Source organism: Aptenodytes patagonicus, chromosome 3, assembly GCF_965638725.1.
Source record: "Aptenodytes patagonicus chromosome 3, bAptPat1.pri.cur, whole genome shotgun sequence".
Classification (NCBI taxonomy): Eukaryota; Metazoa; Chordata; class Aves; order Sphenisciformes; family Spheniscidae; genus Aptenodytes; species Aptenodytes patagonicus.
In genome coordinates, this window is record NC_134951.1 from 91,418,140 (window position 1) to 91,440,160 (window position 22,021).

Genomic DNA, 22,021 nt, shown 5'->3' on the forward strand with positions numbered 1-22,021 from the left:
GTTGCTGAAAGCTCAAGCTCTAATTAAAAAAATGTCACCTGGTGCCAGGCACTAATTGTCTTGATACAAGTCTTGATTATGGAAATGCTACAAGACATCCAAATGTGGTTGGTCCCAAGCAAGCATTTGCCCGGCACCACCGCGTTTTGTGCCGGGACACTCGGGCATCACCCCCACAAGACAGCAGCTCTCTGCTCCCTCTTCTTGCCAATCCCTTCAAGGTTTGTGGCTGGAAGAGAGCACTTTCCAGGCAGGAGGACTCAGTGAGGACACAGCACAGGCACAGACTGATGCTAACGCTGCTCATACAGCTTCACTCTTCAAAGCTGGCCTCAAAAGGCACAACGGTGTGTTTTGCACCGAGTGCCCTGTAGCCATTTAGAGAAGTAGGTAACACAACCTTAACCACAAATCCTCCCATCTCTGCTGGGGCCTGGGAGTGCCACAGCGGTGGGAAGGGGGGGTGAAGACATCTCGAGACCCTTCCTCCCCCTGCCCTCCTCCCCTGGCTGCAGGACAAGCTGCCCAGAGAGGCAGGATGGGGCGGGATGAGGAGGACGGGTGGCAGCCGGGAGAGGCGCTGCACTCAGGCTGCTGCCGGTGGAACAAGCTGAAGCTTTTGGGCCTGGGCTCGCCCACCTTATGGCAATGAGCAATGCATGTGCATGTGCAAATGGAGGAAAGCCCAGCGGCACGGGCCGGGGAAGGACAAGCAGGTCATCGGTCTTCTTTCCTGTACGCACTGCGAGTCATTTCTTGGTTTCCATGGAAACCAGCTGCTGCAGAATGATACTATGAAAATTACTTCCAAGATTAAAGCTAACAGGTTTGCTTTGCTCTAACAAGAGTAGAGGGACTCATCACTGTATTGCCCTGCGTGTGGCATAAAAATGGTTTCAGAGAAGATGCAGGTACCCCCGAGACAACTTGCTGGCTGCGAGCACTGCATCACCTGCCCCATGTCACTGAGAGCCGGCGCAGCCACAAACCCCAGGCAGGGGAGAGGAGGAGGAGGAGGAAGGAGCAGGGACTTCCAGGTCCCATTAGCTCCTTGCAGGTGGGTACAGCTCACACCAGTACAAGAGGCAGCGCTATTGCCATCTCTGAGGGCTGAAATCTTGTTTGCCCTGCAAAAGCCAAGCCAGCAGAAGCAGCAGCAATGTATGACTGCGTGGCGAGATCTCCAAGAGGCTGCAAGGAGACTATGCTGCAGCACCTTGAGTGGAAGGGGTGAAGGCAGCAACAGTGGGTTAGACACAAGTGCAGCTACTGCAAGGCTGGCTGTCCCTCTTACCCAAATACTGAACAGGGGACACTTTCTTCAGTGTCTGCTTTCATATTTGACATGGCCACTGAGTGGTCAAAAATCAGTCTTGTATGAAGACGAAGTTTGGATAGGCCAACTCTTATGTAAGTTGCTCTCAGAAATACATGTATTATTGAATAAACCAAAGTCATGCCTCACAGAGAAGCTCCGTAGCAACCAAGCGAGCCAGTCTTTGATGGAATAATTGGCAGAAAAACATGCAAAACTTAAAAAGCTTAACTCTCCCTACATATTATTAATTACTCGATCAAGTTTCATTTGGAAAGAGTCCATGAAAATATAAAGAGGCATTTAGCCTAACAAGAGAAATGCCACAGCCCAGGTTAGGTAGCACGGCGGAGGCCTGTGGTTAATGCTCAGAACCAGTGGTGTGAAGACAAGCTGTGCCCATCACCACAACAGGGACTCGTACCTCCTGTGAAAGGCGGCAGAAGAGACATGTGGACCGTGCCCTGTGCCTGCTCAACTTAATGCAGTGGTAGCACCTGCAGGTAATCACTTCAGGGGAAGAACAGCCTTCCTAATCGACAAAAATCAGGCAAATCAGACAAAACCTCTGGAAACAGATGTTAGCAGGGTGGAATTCATTTTTAGCGTGAATTTTGATGTTTCTCAAAGTTGCTCCAACATTTTACAAAAATGTAGTCAAGAATACAGAAATGCTGAAGGCAGCCAAATCAGACATCAAATATTTTTGTTCAAGTCCCGCAAATGACAGCTGATCATAGCACTAAGAAACAAGTGTTCATGATTGAAAAGTCCGCGTGTTTCTCGGTGCAGTGGAAGCTGCATGATCTTGGAAGCTTCCCGTAAATATTTTTCTGCATCTCTGCTGCAAAATCCACTCAAAGTGACTACACCAGATTACCCATGACCCCGTTTCTGGAGAGACTCCCATAGCAAGGCTCTACAAAACTTGAGGATGTAAAATTAGAAATCCTGGGAGCAATTTATACTCTGTTGCGGAGTGTTTCATGTCCTTATGCAGTGTTAAAGCACTGCTACACAGGCCTCGGGAATATAAACACTAATTACTGTAGCCACGTAACTGAAGCCATAAAGAACTTTACAGTACGACTAATAAGCAATTAGGTGCTAAATTAAGAAGCAGAATGTGATGGTCTATAGTCCATCAAAGGAGGAACAAAGCCCCTCAGAAGACAGATGTGGTATTTTATGGAAGAAACGTGTAGCTCCGAAGTCTAACTGGCATTTGAAGATATACAGCGTGAACAGACATGTGGTATTGCCAATGACTTGATTTTTACATGTATGCTTAGCCTATCAATAAAGTGATTAATTAGCTGAAAAGAACATGATGGTCACTCCACGGATGAGGACAGCAAAAGAAGAATGCATTATACGACGTGTAAGGCAGTGATTAAATGTACAGAGAGGGGAGCTGTGGCTTGGGTTCTTCAGACTCAAGCTGCCGGACCGTCAGGACACAATTCTGTTGCCTACATACTGGCATTGGGTCCCTCTTGGTTTAGCCAGCCAAACGTAAGGTACTTTTCCAGCTGATTTATTACTGTCATGGGAGTAACGAAACTCACACATACTTGAAAGGAACTTGTTTGGCATGGACAGGATTTGCAGGATTAAGCAAGCTCTCCATCATGTAGCCTTTCCCAGATTTCCTTCTGAACCTTCCTCCCAGCTCACGTCAGAAGAGGCTCAGATGCTCTTTGGAGCCTTGAGGGAATCAGCTTTCCAGCCTACTACCTTTCTTCCTGGATGAGCAATTTGTCTCAAAGTACTCCACCTCCTCTGAAACCCTCTCACCCACATGGGTGGCATTCCCTGAGAGAACAGCTCAGTTAGAGCTTGCAAAGTGCATGGCTTCATGCTCCAGCTGGTCCAGCCATGGCTTAGCACTCAGGAGCTGCTAGGTCTCACCAGCTGCTAGCGCCTGGGTGTTGCCTAAATGGTTAGGGCCAGAACAGAGTCAGGAGATGGGTCCCATAGTAAATAAAGGTCTTGGACAGCAATCAGAGAAGCCAAGCTTTGCATCAAATCAAAGATTTAGCGAGGAAGCTTGGTCAGAAGTTAAGCTTATGTTGAGAAGACAAGGCAGGAGCCTGGACAGAAGACGAGAGGGACTCAAGGAAACCCTAGAGAAAAGGCTATCTGCCCTGTAAGGACCCACTGAGTAGAGGATAGATTTGTTTTCAAAATCTTCTTTATTCTGTCTTACAATGTAGTTTAGAGAGTTCTGTTGTCAGACTTAGTTGCTTTTCTATTCTAATAAAACAGCCTTGGACAGCCATGTGAGGAGAAGTGCAGAATAGCAGGGTAAGGTCAGCTCAGCGTGCTGACTGACTCATCCCAGCACAGGCAGCAATACTGGCTGCTCAGGGATGCGAGTCCTTACGTTCTTCTTTGCTGTCAAAGCCTCTAGTTGCCCCTGAGACAGTCAAACCCTCAGATCAGGATATGAATGCTCATGTCTGACTCCCAGATTGTTCAGCTGGTCTTGCTTACCTCTGTTCAGCCAAACACATCAACTTTCAAACCAATTTTCAGTCTAGAATTTGCTTGACCCACGGTCTCTATGGGAGTGGAGATTGAGTTTCAAAATTGGTTCCCAGTGTTCCTTTCAATAGCAGCACACAAAGTACAGCAAAATCACCCATCAGGATTGTAAAGAGCATCTTGTGCAACTTGTTAACTGAAAATTGTCTGAGACATTGACAAATCCAATTTGATCACACTGATAACTGAACTCTATCCTGAATCACAATAGCAGGGCCTTCTGATAGTGGCACTGAACATTTTCTCCATAGCTTCCTCTTGCAACACCGAGGTGTCCTTTCAGTTCACCGATGCTGCCGTGCAGCCGCTGTCCTATAGCAGTAAGACCTGAGTCTCCTCAGCAATGTGAGAAGAAACTGGGGCTGGCAGATTTACACCCAGAACTGCCGCAGGCGAGTCGAGCAAATGACACATGAAATCCATGTATCCTGATGAGTGATAAAACAATAGAGGCATTTTATTTTTTTTAATCTGACTCATGCATTCACTTCCTCTGTCTGAGGGCAACACATAGGTGAGAACAACTTCGCTTCGAGCAACTGGAAGAATTTTCCCCCAGACAGAATTTCCTTGGTCAGGAACTGCTGGCATGCAGCCTGGGGAATTTCGAATACGTTTTTAAAATAGTTTCTGAAGCAGGAAGGGATCTTCAAAAAAGCAGTGAAATTGAGTATTTCTGAACTGATCAACTAAGCCTGGACTAAGTGTGTTACCTTCTAACCATGGAAGATCAACAACGAGATCTGTAGGAGGGGCTCAGCACTGCTGGGATGGAGTGAGAATGGTATGGTGGTACCAAGAAGTCTTCATGGTGTTTGGATGCTTTCGCTGACCCACTTCTGTAACTACATGTCTGATCTTTGCCTAGAGCAAAAAATACACTTTCCTAGTATTTGTATTTGTATTCTTTGGGGGACCTGGAAGAGGGCAGAGAACACGGCCCAAGGGTTGCTGATGGCCTCTCCTGACCCTGGATGAACAGCTGTCCAGAATCTTCCTGCGGAAGATAGAGGTAAAGATATCTGCATGCCTCAGTGGTTTTTCCTTGCAGGAGGCAAAGTTTTGGGAGAGAAGAGGTCTGCCTATCAGGACCCTACTGGGGAGGGAGCACTGGGCATGTATGGTTGTGAAGCTGTCAGTGGAAGGATAGACAATCTCTCCTGAGAGCCGAAATGGGGCAAGGAGAGAGACAGCTTTTGATCATGGAGGGGGAGGAGGAAGTTTATTTGCTGAGAAGGTTCCTTCAAACCCTCCAGGGCAGGAGCCACCAGCTCCACCTCCAACCTCTCTAACCTTTACCAAAGTTGTCATCTGTGGCTGTTGCTTGCAGAGCCTTTATCAAGTTTCCCTCCAACCACCCCATTTCCCACCAACTCCTTTTAAAGGAGCATTTAAGCAAACCACGCACCAGCTCCTTTCCCTTTCCTGTCAGCTCTTCACAAAGCAGCATAAAAGCAGTCTTCCACCACTGCTTTCGACAAGGCAGAATACACGAGCCTTCGTGGCTACCTCCTCTCTAACAGGCCAGTACGCTCAAGGCTAGTGAGGGCAGGTTACCCAGAGCTCTGGAGAAACGTGGGATGGTTCCTCAGGGCTCTCAAGATGATTGTCAAAGCCCCCAGCCAGTTGGTGACACAACGAAAGTCAAAAAGGACACAGCCAGCCAGTGAGGATGGGATGGTGGGTCGCAAGCCAAACAGGGAAGCATCTTGCTTCCTCACCAAGGTCACGCAGGGCACAGCAATCATCAGCAATTCAGAGGCTGTCGGGAAGACTGGCACTCTGCTTGTTGTCCAGAGTCCACCCTTTCGCAGGGAGACAGCTACATACATGTTCAGCTTCCACACTGCATGTGGTAAGGCCAGAGGTAAACACAGCATAGACTTTTTTTACTGTGTACAGGGACATGGTTCTGTGACCCAGGGACACAAAGTGGTGTGTGGCATCTTCCGTGATGTAAAGGGGCACCCAGACACCACAAATGATCCAGCCCCTGCTTGCAGACATGGTGCTTGTGTCCTCGTTGGTTCACGGCTGGAGTTAAGGAAGATGTGAAAGTCGTGAATTCTTCTAGTGAAGCCTATTGTGTTTCATAATTCATATGAAGTGAATCACCCGAACATCAGATACTTCAACGTACTGATCCAGTCCCGTTGCACTGAATTACTTTCTAATACAGACACAGCCCCACTAGCACAAAGATCCCCAGGAATAAGCAAAGCAGTAGCAAATACTGGGCTTGGAAGGTGGAGGGGAGACCGACAAAGCAGCCAGCAGCAGCTCTCCGTGACAGAAGGGAACACAGTTACAGTTGCTCTTCTGTGGATCTACAAAACAAAACAGACCCCACTTCTTGGGGTTCCTCCAGCTATCCTCCTCGAACTGCTCAGGTTCCTGCTCCATGCGGGCAGCCCCGAGCAGCCTGACTCACAACCGAAGACACACAAAGTACACTACCTGCCCTCCAAATCACAGCTTTCCCAGGTGTTTGATTTACTCTGATCAGACATGTTAGCTGGATGTGAAAGCAGGCTGCACCAACAGGATAATATATTGGTACTAAGAATTAAATAAATTAAATTCAATGTTCCTTTCACATCAGTATTTTGTGGAAGCATTCATTTGTAATGATGACTTGAAAGTGTACATATGCAAGAAGGATGCTAGAAGCAGAAAGGATTTGTGTGCGGTTTTTGTCTATTCCATACTTCCTACACAATTTTGGACAGAATGACATCTTGGGATCCCTTCCAGCCCTATTTCTCCTGAGTTCATAGTGCCATTAAATATGGTAACTTCATTGTTAGTGGGATAGAGGCCCAATAACGATTTCTTATCTTTCTGGACAAGAAAACAGGTTTTATTGTTTTATTTAATGATGCTATTCTTCACTGACTACATGATGGTTTAGCACTTGTCAAAATTCAGTGTCTGTACTCTGACCTCTTGTTTCCCCCAAAATCATACCAATAACCTCAATAAATTTTAAGTTATCAGTAAGCTTTAAGGATTTGGGAAGCTTAGTATTTTGATGAAGTATCAGTGTATGTGTGTTAAAATGGATTCTAGAAACTTTCCAGAAGCTGAGCTGTATTAATTATGAAAAAATTAGGTTTAACCAGCATTTATATAAATTCGCAGATTCTGGACAGTTTGTAGCTGATACACCTTTACAAATGAGCTAAAATCAGTCCATATGTCATTCTTCATAACTATAGACTGAAATTGTATAAGAATGTGAAATTAACTGAAAAAGCAGCACTCTTGTGGATAACGATAATATAAAAAATGAGCACTTTTCTCAACGGAAGTCTGCACTATTTCGTTAATTACCTGTCTTAGCTCTGGCTCTGAAATCACAGTCACTTAAAAGCCCAGTGACAGGTGACAGATTGTTCTTAGCAGACACACCCCTAGTAACCAAGGAACTGATGGTTACTGAGGTTTAAATAAAATCAAAATGCTTAAATTCTACTCCTCTGAGTCCATAGCAGCTCTGCATTTTTTTGAGAAAGACCTAATAAATTAAATGGTGAGGGTCTGGGGACTGTTCCATGATTTGACTTAAAAATAACAGCATAATGCCTGAAGTTTTTCTTAGGGATTGGTCTTTCACCACAACTCGTCTGAGCAGATAATTATGCCAGTTACAGATAAGATTTTAAAGAGACCTCTAATATGTTCCAAATAAATCTGAGGCTTGCCTGTAGTTAGGTCAAAAAAAAAAAAAACAAAACCCAGAACATATTGAACAGCACTAGTTTTTTAGTATTCACTACAGGCATTTGAAAAAAGATGGGGGATTTAAGACAAACTGCTGTATCGCAATGATCATCTTGATCAACGAGTTTAAAGTACCCTCACAGGAGGTGAACAAATGTAAAAAGGAAACCATAAAATACAGGAACGTACGTATCACTCCCAAGCGTGAGGACGAGGTGGGAATCGGATGGAACCGACACTATTATTCAGAATTATACTATCACAAGCCCAAGTTAGCACTCTGAAGGACCATTCATCAAAATAAGAACTCCTTTTCCTTCCTCACCTTAGAAACAGCCCCTCTCTGAAGCACAGGGTTTGGTGAAGCTTGTTGTTGAAGCTTCCTGCCAACACAGACTTCCCCAGGACTGGAAGAATAACTCACCAGCTACCTCTGGCTGCTGTTAGGCTATTTTAGCTTTAGCAGACCAGAAAAACTAATCTATTAGACATCAATCATATCCATCTCTCTAAGAATTTTAAACAGCTTGTAAGTGAGGTAATTAAGCGCATGTTTAGCTTCTGCTCTCATTCCTGCAGACGTACTGAGAAGGCACCAGTCTGACATGCTGGGAAAATAAAACTATCAGCATGGGAAAATGTATGGGAAAATAAAACTACCAGCATAAATAAAGAAAACCTTTTGCATAGATCAGTAGCCACTGAATAGATGCCCACGCCCAGGAGGTCTGCAACTGAATTTAGGGGGCAGCTAGCTATTTCACTGGTGAGGATAACGGCACTGGGCCCTACACTAAGGTTAGGGAAACGCCTGAAGGCTTCCCCATCAGTACCACTGTGCACATGCAGGGGAATGACAACTAACAGCTCTGTGCAGAGGGTGCACACGAATCCCCCCAGGCCACCCAAAGAGCTCCAGTTGCCCTACTATTTTCCAAAACCTCAGAGCACAGCTTCTGTCCCCCACCAAATTCTGCTGGCTGTCTTGCATCAGGTGCTCTGTAGAGTTAATTCATAGATATAAGTGGCTTTAGCCCAGCACCTGCTTTATACAGGAAACTAGGATCCTCTAAAATCAAAATCCGACAGAAGGTCGCAGCCCTCGGTAGCCAGTCACCAACAGACTGACTCAGCCTTGAGGCCAGGTCACAGCATGGCATCAGGAAAAGAGCAAAAAATACTGGATCTGAAAAGAGTAGCAACAAGATGTGAAGTATTTTTAATCTCGGATCCTTCTCAGAAAGCAACAGAAACCGCATCAGATACAGAAATATTTATATGCTAAATTAACACTCTCAGTGTGCAAGACATGAAATCATTCCTGTCACTGAATGAGAAAAACCTTGAATTCTTGCCAGGGAACCTGGACACCATAGCAGGACACCTGAGGTGCCTGCAAATCTGGAACAACTGTTTGGAAATAATACGTTGTGCTTGACTTTGATCTCTCAAATCTCAGCCTTGCAGACTGGCTGTTTCTTACAAGATCCTTCTGAAGCCGTAAGCTTTCCTTCCTTTGCCCCTTGCCAAAGGTGTGCTATTTTGTATAGGAGATCCTGCCGTAGCATGACGAAAAAACATACCCTGACTTCTCTGAATCTCTCGCTGTATTTTGGTTGGCGGCTGTCTTAGGAGTATACTGTTAGTTCCAGTGGAACAAAACACCTTGTATCTGGCAGGGTACTTGCAGACAGTCACATCACCAGACAAGATGATGTGGGGATAAGTCAGTGAAACCTACTCTAAAATGTTCGGTACTTGGTTACAAAACTAAAATCAGAAACCCAAACCCCTTACCTGCCCCAGCAAAAAAAAAAAAGAAAAAAAAAAGAAGAAAAAAAGATATAATGAGATCTACCTGATGCACCTTTTTTTTTTTCCTAGGTGATACATGGCACCGTTTCTGGACATCCTTCCCAGTTGTCTGATTCGAGTATCTACTTTGATATGCTCTGTTCCTTGAATGTGAGTCCTCTTTCCCTGTATGCTGCTAATTATACATCTACTTTAACGGCACATTGTATGCAAAACACATCATCAAAGTGGCTCCTGGCACACCACTTCTCTCCTCTCTTACCCTTCAGTTCAGTGATATCATTATATTATAGCACTGTCTGTGTTAAAAATGAACCAGTTGTCCAGACCATAGTACATTAACAGTAAGAAGGTTCTTTCCCTTCTCTGGGCTTTAACCTAATCTTGGCAAAAATGCAGGACCCACAGTGAGTAATGCAAAAAGTTAATTTAACTAGTGTTGGATATATCGGGAAAAGTGTAAGGACAGGAGAAGCACACCATACTTCCTCAGAATACCCTTGCAGCCTCAAGCGACTTGTGCTCAGGGAATTCTTATGCCTGAGAGGGTGCCTGAGCATTTAATAGCCTTCAATAGTTCCCCCCCCCCGAAAAATATTCTAGTTCTGTTGTGCTGTTTAAATAGCTTATTTCTAAATAAATTACTTGCTGGCACAACCCTCTTCAGTTTGTTATGAATTCTCAGAAACCACATCCCAAAAGAAACAATTACCATACAAATACCTTATTAGTTCTAGTCTCCAGTTCTCCCTCAGGAATTAATAAAGATTAAGCCTGACACATTCATATGACAGACGTGGAACACGAGGCTCAGAGTTCATAATAACCCCCCTCCACACTGTTCATGATAGAAGCCTCAGGACTGCTACTGTGTTTTGAAAAATTAAGACATGAAATGGAAGGGGAAGTTTTAAAACAAAGTTAGATAAACATGTCAGGAATGAAATGGGCCTAAGTGAAGTAGCTCTAAGGTAAGAGAAGAGTTCCCTTCCACACTCCTTTTTCTATAACTCTATGGTTACTAGGTCATTATTATTCAGATTTGTTTCAGAAATAGCATATATCTCCTAATGTCTTCAATTTCAGAAAACAAGTTCTACATCTTACAAAGTTGCAACTTAAAAAAATGGACCAAAAAATGGCAGAAATAAATACTACCATCATCTGCTTCAAGAGGTTACAGTGACATACAAGAAAGCTTGGTGTCTGTCAGTATTTGCCACTAATATATTTAAGACATGCTTTACAGACAAAATAAAAGTCATTTACATTACATGAAAAATTCTGGTTGTGTCCTGGTTTTGGCTGGGATAGAGTTAATTTTCTTCCTAGTAGCTGGTACAGTGCTGTGGTTTGGATTTAGGGTGAGAACAATGTTGATAACACAGCTATGTGTTAGTTGTTGCTAGGTAGTGCTCACACCAGTCAAGGACTTTTCGGCTTCCCGCACTCTACTGACTGAGAAGGCTGGAGGTGCACAAGGAGCTGGGAGGGGGCACAGCCAGGACAGCTGACCCAAACTGGCCACAGGGACATTCCATACCATGTGACGTCATGCTCAGTACATCAACTGGGGGAAAGCTGGCCAGGGGGGGGCTGCTGCTCGGGGACTGGCTGGGCATCAGTCGGCAGGTGGTGAGCAATTGCATTGGGCATCACTTGCTTTGGGTATTCTTTTTTTTTAAATTATTATTATTATTATATTTCAATTATTAAACTGTTTTTATCTCAACCCACGAGTTTTCTCACTTTTACTGTTCCGATTCTCTCCCTCATCCCACTTTCAGGGGAGTGAGCGAGTGGCTGTGTGGTGCTCAGTTGCCAACTGTGGTTAAACCACAACATTAAGAAAAACTCTGTCCTATTTTTAGCCAGAAGCATCCTTAAGTCCAGTGGCTACTAATAAGTCAGGAAATTCTACATGTAGCTCTACATCTAACAGTATAGCTGCAATTATAACCATTGTGGTTTATATAAGCCTTCTTTTTTAATGTAAACCCCTCTTTCTTTTTGAATCAGGTGCCTGAATAAGATAAACAGATTAAAAGATCCAGCAGAAGAAATAAAGCCATTAGAAGCCTGCCCTTGTTTCCCTGGCTTTTAGAGGAGTACGTTGAATTAATATCTCTTATGTGTTGCAGCTGAAAAGATCATTTGTACAGACAGTTAGGAATAAGCTAGGCAAAGTCAACCTACAGAAGCAATCAGCAAAGCCAACCCAGAATAAAACTGTCTTGCAGATGAAATTTGATTTGCATTAGCATTAATGTTTGGGGGAAAAAAAGTAATTTTCTTTATTCAATTACATGAGCGTCGTTGCTGACTGCCTTGGCAACAGCAGCCTGCACACACACACTCTTTGTGCCTGCCCTGTCCCCACACGGGTGGTTACTCCGACATAACCTACTGCACAGTATCTCTACAGCCGTCATAATAAATATTTACCATCAAAAAGCTATCAAACTACGTAACTCCTACACACTAGCATCCAATAACATACTGTCCTCCTCCTGAAGGACAAACACCCTCATGACAACTGAGGACATGAGTGGAATAACCATCTTCTTCCAGACTTCTGGCAATTCTAAGTACCTCTTGCTTTCACGGCTTACGAAATGGCACGTGGTCACCACGATTGCTATTGCTTGACTGCTATTTAAGTAGCCTCAGGGTGACCATGAAGACAGATAAAAAGTCCCGCTAGACATCTCCAAAATTTGTCTTGAGGCATGCCTCAACTACTAGCCCAGGAACCTGATGGCCTGCTACCTACCAAACAACATCCGCAACAGAGTGACTTCTTGAGGCACTTGATCTAAATCTGCACTGCTCTCAGACCAGCGTGTTTCTCCCCTAACAATGGCCAGGATCAGCTTTTCGTGTAGTGTTAATTTTCAGCTGCATCAGGTGGCAGAGCTGGTGGTACAAAGGACAGGATTGCACAGCAAAGAAGAGGAAGGCCTGGACCACCTCTGGTGTCAGCAGCCCGCCTTGGAACAGTTTAAGCTATGTGTGGAGCTGAACAGCAAAGCAGAGAGTGGTTTGATACCAACAGGCAGAGCAGCCCCCACTTGCCAGTAACAACTGCTACGGACAGACCAGGAGGAAAGCCTTCACAAAATACCTGGGCAGAGCGTGCAACCCTTAGGGAGATGCTGAATTCATCTCAATGAAGATTAGTTATCTGAAAGGTCTATGGTAGCCATCAACCTAAAGTGGTTACCATTCATACCGCCTATTAAATGTATTTCTTAGGACAGGCTGTCACATCTTTTGCAGGTGCTTGCTTCTCCACAAGGCTACATAAACAGCTTATGGTGTAGGAATAACTTACATGACCAAGAGGTGCTAAAGGTAGGAAATTCCACATTTGTGTGATGGCTTCCTTCTTCTAGGGAGTACAGCCCAAATTGTTTCAGAAGTGACGAGATCCTTGTATGTAGGTTCAGACCCCTCAAGAAAGTGCTCCATATGATGAAGGAAGTAAGTACTGGAAAAGTCACTAAGCCAGGTTCCTGTCTGCACTGTGTGACATGAGTGCCTTTGGTCCACTGCCCCGCATCGTGTACACGGTGGCCTCTTTCCCACTGCTGGACTGACAAGAGTTTTGCCTGGCCTGACCTTTAAACGCAGAGGTGAAGGGTGGTGGGACACAAGAAGGATTGCTGCCAAAGACCAATCCAAACCATTCCCAAGCTGGCAATTTCAGGGTGGAGCGGACAGGCATGCAGCTTCACAGCAAAGGATGCTACACCTTATTGATCAACACTAATAAAAATAAGAACTGCATGAAATAAGGACTACATAGGAAAAGTTCAAACTGCTAAGAACGAATGCCAGCCAGCACTCTATGATGGATAAAATCCAGCATGCATAGGCAGCTTCCGACAAGGGTCTCCAGCTCCAGATCACGTCATTAAGGAAAGAAGTATCTTTCTGTATCAGTCATGTCCTTTAGGGTCAGAAAGCCAAGGCAGCAATCCCAAACGTATACACAAGGTGCCCGGCTTCCAGAAACAGCGTGGTGTCCCTGTCAATGGAGGAAGGCGTGTAAGCCAGGGCTTCTTGCTCAACCACCTTCCTGGCAGGACACGCTGGCAGGATACAACGGAAGATACTCTGGGAGGTACCTCTGCTGGGCCAGACGTACCAAGGGTTTAATCCACGGTCGGTCCAGCCCTTGTAGCAAACCGTGTTGGCAAGGCAGCAGGCGTGTTTCAGCAGCTCTCACACTCCCTGTTACTATCACCCTCATAAACTTAACAGTACCGCATGCCCACACAGCCTCACCCCACTTTATCAACTAACAGGCCAAAACCTGCATTTTAGCTAGCTAGAACAAGTTACCCGCATTTTTATTTGAATCCAGGATGTGAAAAAGAACATCCTACTTCCAGAGCTTTCAAAACACGTCAGGAGAAAAGCAGCAGAAGTATGAAGCCCGTGCTTCAAGAGCCCTGCCCTCCTCGAGAGCCCGGAGGACACTGCCCTGCACCCCCGCACTCCCCGATGTCTCAGGTCCCTATGGGCCACAAAGGAAAGCGAGCCACATGCTCGGGGCTATCCCAAAGCGTCATGTCAGCGGTCCCTCCGCTTTTAAGCTAAGGAGGCTCCACCTCAAGTGTCTTCACTGATCCCAAGCACTGGCAAGCAGCCCTCTGTGTACTTTTAACTCCACAAAGGGTAATAGTTACTAATTTTATAGCAACTTCTAAAACATGAGGCAGAACTGTGATGTGCAGCAGTAAAGCAGATTAATGACCGAGTACCAAAGATAGGGAAAAAAATTAGAATGTTATGTTTATTGCCAATGGATATTAATTTGTGTGATTTGGATATTTGGAAAAGGGACAAGTTACATGCAGCACTAAAGGGAAAACCACACTTCTCCTTAGCCTGTTCTTGACTATCAGACAGAAGATGCCGTGTTTGTGTACTCTGCTCTCCAGCACCTTAATTCTAAAACAGATTTCCTGTTTCAAAACAAGAAAGATCCTTCCATTCTTCTCCTTCAAAATATGAACTTCTGCAGGCCAGGCCACCTCATGGGCAGTAAAAGCAGCGTCTATTTTTCACCATTGTGGCCTTGTTAATCTCAGATATATTAGCATGCTTTTGTGATTTCTTACTGTATTCCTCAATGTTTGTCATTGCTTAGTAAAATGCAATCACATTTTTTAAACCAACTAAGATAAAAACATACATTACAAACTCGTCCAAGGAGGGATTATGCCAATATTTTTCACGTATTGTAGCAAATGTTCTACGTTTGCAGCACTACGTACATAATATACATCAGCTTTAAAGGCTAAAAAGGCTAAACTACTTGCAATTCAAGCTACATTTACTGTTCTTTTTAAAACGGAGAGTAAATGTATTGAATCAGTGTGTTCCATGAATCCTGCATTTGGATGCAATCCTGCTGCAATCCTGCAGCAATCCTGCAGCATTGCCTGCAAAGTCTACAAAGATGATAAAACAATGATAGATTTGGGACTGCTGGGAAGGATTGAGACTTTGTTTCTAATCCATCAGAAATTTAAAATAGTTTATGCAAATGTACGATAGCACTTTTCAACTAGTGATACATGAAAATTGATTATGTGTAAAAGTACATTGTTTCCAAAATCCTGAAAACACGTAATAACAGAAAACTCAAATTGGCTTAAATTTCAGTGTGTGAAAAAGACATTTTTATTCAGCACAGGATTAAAAAAAACACATCAAAAATAATATTAAACAAGGTCTGAAGATCTCTCATTCCTCCTAATAATGTTTCAAGACACACTACTTTTTAAATCAAAAAGCAATACTACACATCTCTCATCCTTGTTATACTTCATTACTAAGACGGAAAAGATCCTAAACCGAGCCTACCCTGTCATTCACTACTTAGCAGGTAGAGACTTGTTTTCTTGCTGCAAAATGTATTTTTACGGTATCTTGCAGAACTACAAAACTCTACATTACTGAGCACTATTTACCTCTTCAGATATTACTACAGGTACAATTATATACCTAAGGCATCATTTCCAGTATGTCTACCTGATTTAGCACAGAACTTAGCCCTACTGAAGCCACTAGTGTGTTGTCTAATTTAGTTGTGCATGTCTCACACGAGATCATTTTCATTTTCAAGAGCACTTCTTTTGAAACAACTCTTCCTAAAAGAAACAATTCTTCCTCCACCTCCTTCCCCCTGCCACCAGGGTACTTTTCTCCCAGTTGCACGTCACCCCTTCCTCACCGCATTCCAGCACTCTGGGCCGTTTCCTGCGGACGCTAAAAACCACCTCTCCCCCCATCCGCGATGCCGGTATCGTTCAGGCTATCTACACCCCGTGAAGGCTCCCATAACCTCCTTCTCCCACTAGGTGCTACTGACTGAGCGTGTTTACGCCTCCTAGTCCTGTTACTACTCTTTTAGCTTTTAATAACTCAGCTCAGCCAGGCTGGGTCCTAGGCCATCAGGCCACTAGACTGAGGCAAGGCCTCTCTCCGGGGATTTATGGCACACCACTGAGCAGAGCTGTTTTTAAACCCGTGCGCAACACGTCGTTCTGTGGCAAGGCGCGCCGCGACCCAGAACCCAACAGGGAGGCGTATGGAGGACGTGTGTCACCCTCCCCTTGCGTAAAGGGCCGAGGACACGAGTGACATGGCACCGGCCCGTGAGGGTGCCCGAGCTGCCTCTCTCAGAAGAGCGAGGTGAAACCCCCAGCGGAGCGGCGGCGGGAGGCGGGCGGCACAGGCAGGGAGGGGCCGGCCTGCCCTGGCCCACAGCCTGCGTGGCGCTGGGCCCTCGGGCCGCTGCCGGCAATCACTGCCGCGGGCGGCGGCGAGCCCCAGGCAGCCTCGCCGGCTGGGCCGCCGCCGCCCGCCGTCCCTGCGCACCGCGGGGGACGGGCCGCCGCGCGCCACAGCCGCCGCCGCCCGCGCCCGGCGGAGGCGCGCGCCTGGAGCGGGGCGGGGGGGGTGGGGAGGAAGCGGGCTGAGCGCCAGGGCCGCGCTCCCTCCCCCTCCCCCTCCCCCTCCCCCCGCGTGCGTGCGTGCGCGCGCCCTGCTCCGTGACCCATTTCACCGAACAAAGGATTTTGCTGGAATCTCAGCGCTAGACCTAAAATGGCGCCGGCGCGCTCGCCCGCCCCCGCCCCCCGCGGGCACCATAGAGATGGGGCGGGTCGGGGCGCATAGAGCGGCCCCTCCTCGTGCCTTCTCTACGCGGCCGTAGTCCGGCCTCGCTGGTGCGCGGCGGGGGAGGGGGCTCGGGCCGGGGAAGGCGCTGTCGCGTCATGGCGGATGAGGGCGACTCTGAGCCGAGGAAGGTAATGGAGGATGGGGGGGCGGCGAGGGGCCCTTCGCGCCCTGCGCGCGCGGCCGCAGCCCGCTGCCCCTCACCGGAGGGCGCGGGGCGCTACCCCCCTCTTCCCTCCCTTCCCCCCCCCCGGCGTGAGGCGGGCGGTTGAGGGAGCCGTGCCCGTACGGTCCCGCCTCGCCTGGCCTGGCTTCGCGCTGCGGGGAGACCCCCGGAGCGGCGTCCCCGGTGAGTGGCAGGGCCGGGCCGGGCTGGGTCTGTAATCCCCACAGACGCGGGAGGCCGGCGGCGCGTGGAGCCTTTTACACGTTTTAACGTTTCACCGCCCGCCCCGCTGAAGCGCAGCCGGGCCCTGGGAGCAGGAGGATGAGGAGGATGAGGAGGAGCTGTATGGCCGCCCGGCTCCCCGCGCCCACGCGCGTCAGTGCCCGCGAAAGCAGAGGGGGAGCCCTGCGCTGGGGACACGAGAGGCTATCGCAAACCGGTTGTGAAACCCCGCTGGTTTTGCTCCAGAGGGAATAATTAGGGAACAATACATGGAAACCGGTGGCAGAACTGGGGCTCAATAGGGCCAAGTGGGTGGGGTGGGGTGTTGTGTTTGTTCTTCCACGGACCCCTCTACGGGGCTTTCTCTTTGTGGGTGAAACACTGTCGTGACACTTGAGTCTTCATAACGCCAGTAGTTAGCAATGGTTAGAGTCATATCAAGTGATTGCAAGTATAGCAACAGGTGAAATACTATTTTAAAAGGATGCATCATGCTGCATGGATGTAGCAGGGATACCTTCTTAGCCAACAACAGCAACGTACCAAGTGATTTCTTCCATATGAGAGTACTTGAAATTACTCATTAAGAGACTAGACCAACATAGACCAAATCCTTTTTGTCTCATTTGTACACAGGGATTATGTGGAAACAGCTGATGGTTGTCCATAGGGAACGCAGATAAAATTATTGATGGGGATTTCCGTACTTGCATACAAATCCAGCTGTTGTCAGATGCTTGCTATCCCTATTGCCACAGTCATGTGGCACGTGTGCCATGTGTTTCACAATGACTTGTCCCACAGAGTTGTCAGCCCTCCACAAATAGCTGACTGCAGTACACCTTCAAAATCTACTTTGTCCAGGTAGAACAGCTTTACAAAAAATTAAAACCATTTAAAAATAATCTTTCAAGATTCTAGTTGATACAGGTGCACATGTGATATTTAATGGTCTAAGGATTTAAACACCATAGAATGAAGATGAATCCTCACACCATCCCTCACAAAAGAATTAATAGCAGAAAGATGTGCACATGTTATTACGGTACAGCCACCTTAGTTCTGACCCATGTCATCTTGAGGCCTTTTTGTATGTAGTTTCTCACTCCTGCTCATGGCGCCAACATGCATTTGCAAGGATGTTTGTCAGGTGGGAAATACAAGTTGTATTCAAGTTAGAAGACTTGGGTTATGCAGAAGCCAATGTAGGCATCTCTGAGATGAAAACCGTGTCAGTTCACAGTTGGTTTTATGAATGCCACATGTAATTACCATTTGAAAATTCAATAGAAAACTGATAGAGAAAAGCTAGAGTACGTTATAAATGTGAAGCAGAGTATGAAATAATATGAATAATTTTTACCAGTAGGTTCATTTAAAAACTTGTATATAGAAGAATTTCTGTGCACAGCCCCTGCCTATACATAGGATTAGGTTAAAAATTACTGGTTTATAAATGTTTTTATTCAATGTTCAGTATAAGGTTCTCTACTACATGCCCATTCTCCAATAATTTCACTTTTTTAAGTGCATCTGCCTTTTCAGCTATTAAAATTACGTGGCATAACTAACTGCATAATTGATTGTAACCTTACCTGTTTGTTGTGATGTATGTTGGTTTTGAACAAAGACCCTGGCTTCTTAAGGGTTTTCTCCCTTCCTTTTTTGGGGAATGTAAAGGAAAAAATGAAATAGTTCTTGTATAATATTCAATAGAAAGGATGGATCAACAGGTTTGTACGAAATGATGTCGCCTATATCAATAGTTAACTCTTCTGAAACCATTCCTTGTGCAGCTGTGCATGTTCACTTTTGCTCAGATATAACCCTGGAAGTAGGAAATCCTCAAGTGTTTATTTCTGACTACTAAGATAACAAGTCAGTTTTACAATGGAGTTGGCATCATAGACATTTACGAAAGTAATTTTTTAAATTTATGGTGTGTGGTTTTTGTTGTTTTGTTTTTTTTTTCTTACAGTCCTTTAAACTCCTAGGATTTCTTGATGTTAAAAGTGTTCCATGTGCACGAGAATCAGTGCTCTATGGCTCCCTGGGATCTTTAGTTGTGGGTCTTGGACATTTTGTAGCAACTAGTAAGTACTTATTCCTTCTGGGTTTTTTATATTTATTTGCAAGGAAAAATTAATTCATATTTACTGTTAGGTTTTATTAATAATGGGAAGTCATCCAAGTTTTTCTTCTCTAATTTTTTGGAGGATTTTTGTTTTTCTTTCAGGTAGAGTTAGAAGATCTTGTGACTTTGCAGTCGGTGGCTTTATTTGCACAATGTTAGGATACTGGTATGTAAAACGGTTCTTGAATTTTGACAGACCTATGTTGGCTGCTTTGTACAATGTGATCCTCATATGACCTTTCACACTGTTTTTGAAACTCCATAAAAAACTTGCCTAGCAAAGCGTCCTCTTCCTTCTCCCTGAAATATTTCTTTTTTTAAAGGAAAAGAATTCAGTGCCTTTGAATTTTTATGTTAATATTTTTTAAAAAAAACTTGCTATTGTTTCTTGAATCCTAAGAGATCAAACCACCCAGTTATTTCTGTCTTTCTTAATTCTTTCTTTTTCTTCCTTCACATATGCCATCCTTCTGTCCTAATTATAAAGGCAGCATACTAAATGGTCATGAAGTTAAGACCCAAATGATAGAAATTAGCATTTTCCATTGGACTTGTAAATCCTGCTCCTCAGCGGCTGCATAATGTTTGCCTTAAAGAAATAGCAGTTACCCTAGTATTTTCATTATGCATCACTTCATAATGAATTGTACTAGCATTATTATATGTGGTTTCGACTTTTCAACTGGCTGAATAACTCTGATTTGATACTGTCACCCTTATAAAGCAGGGAACTGTGTTTTCTTTTTATCCCCTCCTCTAGGTTTTACTGCAGGTACAATTTGGCCCAACACAGGATCCGGCAAAGAATGCTTAAAGAAGGAATGAGAAACAAAATTTTATTTGAAGGCAGTTCTCTTGATCCAGAAAGAAAACAAACTGGCAATGAAAGAAGTGATTCATAGTCTGCTATAGAGGAATCCATGGTCTAATACAGCTTTGGGAGAAGGTGGTCCAAAAATGGCAGTCTTCCCTGTAAATGTGTGAGGTGCCCAAAACTGATAAATCACGCTGGTTTTCCTAGCAAATCCGAGCAAGAAATTCATAGCGAATCTGTTAAGTCAGTATACAAGCCTTTCTTTGTTTCGTATATGTATGTCTGTATATGACTGTGTACACAGTTAGGAATGACCTCCTGTTAAACATCTGGGAGCTGCTGTGTTCTGTTACAGGGTCTCAGAGGATTAATGACAGTGTTTTGGGACCGCTTTAACTTCCATTATAAACAGAATGGTTTGTTTTAGCAAAGTTGTAATTGCACCTCATTTAAATACAGGAAAATATTTTCATCGGCTGTTCTCTGAGTAAATGTATCCTTCGGTACTGCTGTTAATCGTGCTGTTTGTAAAACAGGAATATTTAAACAGTAGGTGAAGGCTTTGCTTGTATCAGGTGGGTGATATCAGTAGCCTTTGTAAGATTTCAGCTGCAGAATAACTTCAGATAATTTATATACACTGTGAAGTTGAAGGATTTCCATTTTTGTTCTGTCTGTGCGAAACTAAGAATAAAATCACACTTCAGAAGCAGTCTAAGCTATGTAAGTAACTAATGTTTTTACTTGATTAAAAACCTTGCTCTTCTATTTAAGACATTTCATTACAACTGGTGGAATAATAATTCACATTTGCAAGTAGCAATGGTCAGTAGTTTTTTTAAAAAAAAGGCATGTTCTACTTGTATATTTTGCTGTACATTTTCAGTTAAATATCACTATAATTTCAAGGAAGCCATCTTATTTGGAAATACAGTGTTAGATCTAATTCCATATTGGTAAAAAGATGAATGATGGCATAATATTCCTTGCTTGCTTCTGTCTACACCAGTGACACAATGTATTTACTTTTTTCACGAAATGATTTAGAGTATGTTGTGCTGTAAGCACTTTTTGGTCTAAAGGCATTCACTGAGCAAAAATAGTCCTTTCCCCCCCACCTTATACTTAGTCTGAGAGAGTTTGCAATCTGTTGTTAACTCAAGTAGGTGTGGGGAGGTTTGGGAATCCAGTTGTAAACAGCAGCATTGCTCTACTTTATTTAATTTGGAAATATACATGAAAGCACTAAACAAACATGCTATTTACACGATGATAATTAAATTTTTACCCTCTGTGGATTAGCCTCTTACAAGAAGAAAACAAACCTGTATACTCTGGTTCCTTTTTTTCCCTCTATTCCTCCTGTTTCTTCTGGAGGAAGCAAAAAAGAGAAATTTTATGGAGGACATTCAGTTCAATAGTTTTATATAAAAAGTCTCCAGAAAACTTGAGTTAGCGCAATGAAACACTTTCTGTCCTCGCTGCAAAATCTAAACTCAGAAGTTAACTGGTAGCTAACTCTATTTCAGAAAAGAAAAATGTTTCCCCTGGTTCTGTGCTGAGGGGGAGGGAGGCTCCTTCCCTTTGGATGGGGTAGGAGGTGTTGCCTCGTAAAGCCCTTGGAGCGGCAGTGGGAAACTGAGCGAGCCATGAACAGGGACTTAGCAAGCTCCTATTTTAATACATGGTTGAGTTCTTTCCTATCTCACCGAAGAAAAGGAACTGCAGCCTAAGCAGGGGGTCTTTTGGCTTCGAGGTCATAGTTCAGCTGGGGAGTTAGGAAACAAAAGCATGCAGATGAAAATTTACTCTTTGGCAAAGAGCAGTTGTAGAGAAAGAGGAGAGTGCTGTTTTGTACTGATAGGAAAGAAGTTAGCGTGCGCATAATGGCATCCTTCAAAATGCACAAGTACTGCGACTACATCGGGAAAAAAAGCAGAAGCCTCATGATACTGTGTAAACTAAAAAGTCTGGGGAAAACTGCAGTATTAGATCCTCTCTGGTGTTAGCTGATGTTGGCTTAAGCGACTGTATTTAAGGACATTAGCTCAATAGCAGTTTAACTACAGCATTTGCAATTCTGGCCAGTAA

The 22,021-nt window shown here is 44.6% G+C and overlaps 1 protein-coding gene across 1 annotated transcript; it reads left to right on the top strand.

Annotated features, from left to right (window-relative positions):
- Window positions 1–16,507: 16,507 nt before the first annotated feature.
- On the top strand, window positions 16,508–20,648 carry COX20 (cytochrome c oxidase assembly factor COX20). The gene is made up of 4 exons (XM_076334225.1): window positions 16,508–16,725; window positions 18,961–19,075; window positions 19,219–19,282; window positions 19,877–20,648. The coding sequence occupies exons 1-4, from the start codon at window positions 16,693–16,695 to the stop codon at window positions 20,016–20,018; spliced, it is 354 nt and encodes a 117-aa protein (XP_076190340.1). The 5' UTR covers window positions 16,508–16,692; the 3' UTR covers window positions 20,019–20,648.
- Window positions 20,649–22,021: the final 1,373 nt, after the last annotated feature.

What these genes read in the sequence shown, in the direction of transcription:
- COX20 (XM_076334225.1), top strand. Translation starts at nt 16,693, where the DNA reads ATGGCGGATGAGGGCGACTCTGAGCCGAGGAAG. An exon ending in TGGACATTTTGTAGCAACTA is followed by an intron (nt 19,076 to 19,218) that starts GTAAGTACTTAT and finishes TTTTTCTTTCAG; the next exon opens with GTAGAGTTAGAAGATCTTGT. An exon ending in TGCACAATGTTAGGATACTG is followed by an intron (nt 19,283 to 19,876) that starts GTATGTAAAACG and finishes CCCCTCCTCTAG; the next exon opens with GTTTTACTGCAGGTACAATT.